This window comes from Colobus angolensis, unplaced genomic scaffold (assembly GCF_000951035.1).
Source record: "Colobus angolensis palliatus isolate OR3802 unplaced genomic scaffold, Cang.pa_1.0 Scaffold250, whole genome shotgun sequence".
NCBI lineage: Eukaryota > Metazoa > Chordata > Mammalia > Primates > Cercopithecidae > Colobus > Colobus angolensis.
The window spans coordinates 744711-751465 of NW_012115711.1; the positions used below are offsets into that span (position 1 = coordinate 744711).

General features: G+C 41.8%; 1 protein-coding gene across 1 annotated transcript in view; it reads right to left on the reverse strand.

Moving 5' to 3' along the window:
* HUWE1 (HECT, UBA and WWE domain containing 1, E3 ubiquitin protein ligase) overlaps positions 1–6755 on the reverse strand; it is a 152893-nt gene that overhangs the window by 85612 nt on the left and 60526 nt on the right. The window contains exons 18-19 of the mRNA XM_011946573.1: positions 6080–6181; positions 5518–5598 (exon numbers count right to left, since the gene is read on the reverse strand). Coding sequence (XP_011801963.1) covers positions 5518–5598; positions 6080–6181 — 183 coding nt within the window. The remainder of the gene's footprint in view (positions 1–5517; positions 5599–6079; positions 6182–6755) is intronic.

Here is a 6755-nt window from a genome sequence, read left to right on the forward strand (position 1 = left end):
AAAAAAAAAAAAAAAAAAGAGGTTGCAACGACACTGTGCACTGGGACCCCTACATACAAAAACTGATAACCAAGAATTAGAGTTAAAGGGTATGTACACGCACAGAGCAATCAGCTGTGTGTGGAACCAAGCAACTAAAAAAGGGAAAAAAGGTAATTAGGGTTTCCAGGAGAAAGTGAAAAGGAATCAGAGAAATAAAAAAAATAAAAATAAAAAAAAAAAAGTAGGAAATACACACAGATAAGAACAAGAACCAGTCTGACACCACGGTTATCTACAATAACATAGCATTAGAATACAATGAAGAAAACAGCCACCAACTTCTGAAAGAGAAGTCTAACACCTTAAAAAATTACCCACAGATGGACTTCAACAGAACTGAAAATGAACCCAAGAGAGTTTGGAAAGCCAAGGTTACAGAGGAGAGGAGAGGAGAGGAGGGGAGGGAAGGGGGGAGGGGAGGGGAGAGGAGTAAAGGCAGGCAGGTCATCACAATCCCTGGGCCCAAATGCCATTGCATCCTCATGCCACTAGCCCTACTCAAACCCTAGCCTCCCAATATGTTCCTTGTGCCCTGTCTTCCCATTGGCATCAACACCAATGGGGGCTCACCATACCAGACGTGAACACTCCTTTTCTCACCGGCAAATCAATTTTATTTGGCCACTGCCCCCAATCTGCTGGCACAAATCGTTATGCCCTCACAACTGATTGTTATACAGACCTATTCTTGGCTTATCCTTCCTGCCAAACCACTGCCAACACCACCATTATAGTCCTCAGTTAGTTCCCTTTGGGCTTCTGGAAACACTGACTCTGACCAGGGTACGCATGTTACCGCTCATTCAGTCTGGGCATGGACCTTTTAAAACAAGGCATCACCTTGGAGCTTCCATTTGTCTTTTTTTTTTTTTTGAGACAAGGTCTTACTCTGTTCCCCAGGCTAGAGTGCAGTGGCGCAATTATAGCTCACTGCAGCCTCAACCTCCAGTACCTAAGTGATCCTCCCACCTCAGCTTCCTGAGTAGCGCACTAGCATTTATTTGTTTTAGAGACAGGATTTCACCATGTTGCCCAGGCTGGTCTCAAACTCCTGGGCTCAAGCAATCTGCCTGTCTCAGCATCCCAAAGTGCTGGGATTACAGGTGTGAGCCAGTGCCTGGCCCATTTGTTTTACTGTTCACAGAAAGCAGGCCTAATAGAGGCATAATGGCTTGTTCAGTGCTCTCTTAAACTTACAAAGTGGACAATGGTCTCTTAAATGGATCTCTCTTTTGCCGATTGCCTTAGTTATATGACATCCTGAAAAAACACGACTAGTGCTTCCTTTGTCCCCTTTCTAGCCTCAAAATGAGATACTTTCCATCTATGAGTCTATAATACCCAAACAGAATCCCTCTCACTTAACGACACCTCCTCATTTGATGTTGGTGCAATCCATGGTGGACAGGCGCCTAGATTGAAAGTAGATAACAGGATGGGACCCACAGAAAATTGAGGGCCCTCACCCTCTAAGACTATGCAGAAGGTCTCTGCCAAAGTCCTTTCCTAATACGATGGTTTTAAAGGATTGCTAACTGGAGATCTCTCTTCATAGGAAATGAAGGTCTTGGTCTCTCTGCCTGGGTCCACATACACAACTGTATGGTTCTTCCAAAGAGGAAAGAAAAATCTTTAGTTAGTTCCTAATACCAACATTCTTAGACAGGAAGCTAGTTCTGGATCTACCTTATTACAGAGGTACTGAATGGGAGACTATTGCAGGATATGGGATGGCAATGCCTGTAATTTTCATAATAAACTGGCATTTCGACATGCCAAAAGTCTATGCACCACAGGCCTGAAAATATCTTTGTGGAATATTCTGGCTCTAGTTGGCCTGTCTATACCTCATTTGGCTCATGGCCTGGGTCTGGGATACTACTACTCCAGCTCAATGCTAAACTTCTTGGGCTCCTTTTTGCCCATACTGTGATCTCACTTGTTTGGGGGTAATCAGTCCACAACTTCCCTATCTGAAATTATTCTACAACTCTTTTATAATAATTTCTCAAGTGTGAGCCTAGGGCTTCTATCTATACAGCATACCAAAGCATCCGAGATGATGATTTCAGCACAACTGACAGTCCCAACCTTGATGCTGACACCCTCAAGATAGTAAATGCCCTTGTAACTGCCCCCATATGACTCTTCATAACTCCACTGCCCCATCAACTCTTTGACAGCCAGCCCACACTCCACTTTCACTATTTACACTCTAATATCACTATTCCAGTCACTACCTATATTTCCTGCTTCCCCTCACTCAACCTGATAGATCGTATCTATGTATTAGTAACAGAAAATGCCACCTACATACTAAACCTCCAGCAATATTAACAGACACCCTAGCCCAGGCAACCACTTATACAACTGTATCTTGCTTCCTTGGAAGATTTCAATACTCATATTGACTACCTGCCACACTCTCTGGTTAAGTAGTCAATCATAAGCATGATGACGTTAGCATAGGCTACAAACAGACCCGAACAGATAACATGAGGGGTAAGGCAGGAGGGAGAAAGAAGAGAGGGGAGTTGGGGAAGTCAAATGGGATACTACAAATGAAATACAAGTGGCTAAAAGTGGCACAGAAGAAAGAGCCAGAGTTCGGACACGTGAGGGAGAAGGAGTCAGAATATTTAGTGGGTTTGAGTGTGAAATTATAAGCAGGACATCGTGACCTCATTAGCTTCCCCCTTAAGGATTTCATATTTTTCCCAGCCTCTGCCACCAACTGATAGTACATACGATGATGCCCCACTGTTGAGAATGTCCACCCTGATATAAATTTACTCCCTAGAAACTTCATCTTCCAACCTCCTGGTCTACTGATTCTTCTGTGTTACAACTCCTGCTCAGCAGGGTTATACATTCTATTCAGTGATCCTGTTCCCTTCTACCCATACAAGCTGACCTATGTACTATGGACATTTAGTGCCCAGGGCACCTCAAATCCAACTAGAAAGTCTAGCTGTTTTATCAGGTCTTGCCACAAAAGGGAGCACTTTTTACCTCTTCTGGGCCTCATCAGAATCTTTGGTGTAATGGGCACAAGTTTAGGTATTTCCAATTCTGTAATACAGATTCAACTCATAGAGGTTACCCAGACATGTTGTAACTCCTGGAAGACCACATTAACCAAACAGTTCAGGCCTTAGAAGCCCTCAATGAGGGACAAAGCAGTTTAGTTACTATGACAGTCGATAACAGATTGGCATGAAACTACCTACTGGGATTTCAAGGTAGTGCTTGTGTCTTAAAGGGACCTCCCGTTGCATGATCATTAATAAAGAAAAGCTATCCAGAATAGTTCAACAAAAATAAAAGAAACTCAAACAGCCAACTATATTATTAAAATACTCCAAGAGGTTCTCAGACCTCCCTTATGTCTTTCCTGAGCCATCTCCTTCCACCTGGAGTGAAAGGTTCTGTACTATCCTTTAGAGAGCTAAAATAATAATGGCTAGTCTATTTAGGTTTGGCTTTGCAAATATGGTCTCTCTCAAGTACAAGTGTATTTATAGGAAAACTGGGAGGTTGCTATGCTGATTGAAATGTCAGGGATGAATTAAGAAAACCATAGGGAAGGAAGTTGGACCTTCACTGACCTTTGATTTAGTGCTCTAAGTCTCATTTCCTGCCTGTGTCCTTCACTTCTGGCATCATCCTCGATAGGGCTCACCTGCTCCTCACCACTACCCCAGCACCTAAGCACTATATCCTCTTGCTGCCTCCCTCTTTTAAACAATATCCCTGTCAATGGCAATTGTTGCCTCTTCTAAGCTTCCCATTTATTGAAAATTGCCTGTGTACTTCCTTTTCTCTTTCTCTCTGTTCTGGACTTTCTCTCAGAAGAGAGGCATTCTCCCTGACCCTGGCCTTGAGACTTCCCCACTTGTAGAACAAATCTTAAAAACAAAACAAAACAAAAAACCAAAGAACTATTGTCTGAATTTTGCCATCTGAACCTAACCTTGGCAGAGAGCTTTTCCATAGCATGGTGGAGTTGCTACACCACAAGAAAACTTCCTCGACCTGGTAAAATTGACAAAACCTTCAACACAAAACCTCTGCTAACCTCATTCTTAATGATAAAATATTAAATGCTTTCCCTCTAAATTCAGGAACAAAGCAAAGAGGCCCATTCTCATTTCTATCCAGCATTGTATCAGAAATCTTTCCTAACATAGTAAGACAAAAAAGGCACAAAGACCATAAAGAAAGTAAAAATGTATTTGCAGATGGCAAGACTATGTAGAATATCCTAAGAAAACAAAACAAGGCCGGGGGCAGTGGCTCACACCTGTAATCCCAGCACTTTGGGAGGCCGAGGCAGGTGGATCACGAGGTCAGGAGGTTGAGACCATCCAGGCTAACACAGTGAAACCCCGTCTGTACTAAAAATACAAAAAATTCTCCGGGCGTGGTGGTGGGCGCCTGTAGTCCCAGCTACTCTGGAGGCTGAGGCAGGAGAATGGCGTGGGCCCAGGAGACGGAGCTTGCAGTGAGCCGAGATTGCGCCACTGCACTCCAGCCTAGGTGACAGAGTGAGGCTCCGTCTCAAAAAAAAAAAAAAAAAAAAAAACAACAAAAAAAATCACAAAACGAATATGTACTAATAATTGTGCAAGATTAAAGGCTACAAGGTTAATATACAAAAATCCCAAATTTCTTCAGCAAGGGGGGAAGGAAGTATCTAAGTTGTAGTAGCCAAAAATAGTCTCCCCAACACCCCAAAATGTAAAACACAGTGCTCACAAGGAGCTTTTCCCTATTTCCACGTCTCCAACTTAATTCCTTTAGCGTTTTAAGAATTCTAGCATAGATAAGCCAAATGTATGATAATGCTACTTATTACAAATGTACTACTTATAGAAGGTGTATTTGGCACCTAGAAAATAGATATTTACTTAAAACTGAATTCTGACCTTTCTTTATTGCATCACCAATAAGACAGATATCTACCCGACCTCTCTGTGTTTTATATCCTTGCAAGATTTTACTATTGACATCTGTCTACTGTCCAGGTAGACAGTAGAGACGGGGTTTTGCCATTTTGGCCAGACTGGTCTCAAACTCCTTACCCTCAGGTGATCCACCCACCTCGGCCTCCCAAAGTGCTGGGATTACAGGCATGAGCTTCCATGCCCGGCCTCTCTGTGTTTTATATCCTTGCGGGATTTTACTATTCACATTTGTCTACTAAAAACACAAAAATTAGCCAGGCATGGTGGCAGGCACCTCTAATCCCAGCTACTTGGGAGGCTGAGGCAGGAGACTTGCTTGAATCCGGGAGGCGGAGGTTGCAGTGAGCAGAGATTATGCCACTACACTCTAGTCTGGGCAACAGAGTAAGACTCTGTCTCAAAAATAAATAAATAAGTAAATAAGTAAATAGTAAGTAAATAAATACACAGAGAGAAAGCTCTGCCAGGTTATCCCAAATTGTTATAACCAACTATCAACTCCACTTACCTAGGAGGAAGAGTGATGGGCCATAGTATTCTGCATTGCTGATGATGTGTTTCAGGGAGGTAGGCAGAGAACCATCCATCACTAAGAGAAAAGTGAACATTACGGAGAATATGATTAGTTTGGAAAGGTGTGAGGAGTGGGGATAACTGAGTGATATGTATTATCACACTGTGGTCCTCAAAGCCTGTGTTAATTCTAATCTAATGTCCCCTAGTTGTCTCCTACTATTTTATTATTTGTTCTTTGGCCATGCAATAGGCTTTCTAACATGGGTTAAAAAAAAAAAGAACACAAACACTTAAGAGTCAGAGAGGGGTAATAAGATGGAATTAAGCACAGTCAAAAGCTGGAAAAGGGGGAAAACAGGGTAAATCATTATGAAAATAGCTAAGCAACCCTTACATCTAGGAAAAGTGACAAAAAACAACTAAAAGCTAGTGAAAACGGCATGGCCTTTATCAAAGACTGCCTTGTAAAACAACAGATGCCAGAACAGTATGAAAAGAACCAATCTTTGAGAGAGTAAAATATCCTCCAAAAAAAGTTATCTGGAATCAAATACCATGTCGTATGCCATCTGAGAAAGCAGGGTCTTGGATGGCCTTCTTGAGGAAATTCAACATGGATTTCAGAAGTGCTGCTCGTTGTGGAATACACTGGGCTCCTGGCAATGAAGAAAGACGAAAGAATTATGCAGAGTTGGCCATTAAACCACAATGATCAAGCATATAAAACAAAATTTTAAGAGACCCAAATACACTATAATAAAATTAGAAGACATTCGAAGTGAGGTCTCTGAATCTTGGGAAGAATACTTAATTAAGCTTTGAAATTGAAAAAATTACTAATACTTTTAATTTTACCAATACTAAAATTAAAAGTCTAAAGTAAAAAAGAAAAATTACAAAGTAAAAAGGTTCAACTTTTTTTTTTACCTCACTCAGTTCCCATTTTGGATATTATCTGCCCTCCAACATGGCTGTTTTGATAATCAATGTACGAATTGTTGGAAAAGTATAAAATGCTATGAAAGACATGTTAATATAAGAAAATGGAATACCAGAATGGTGAAGGAGCATGAGTAGTCATGGGATGCTAACCTCCAAATGTACCATTTAAGTTCTGACTAAAGCCGCCTTCTTCAATAGTTTAATAACTCTACCACTGTGAAAGACTGCACATCTATGTGTGTACGCACCAGGACGGGGGCCAGGGCCCGGGCCGGGGCCAGGGCCGGG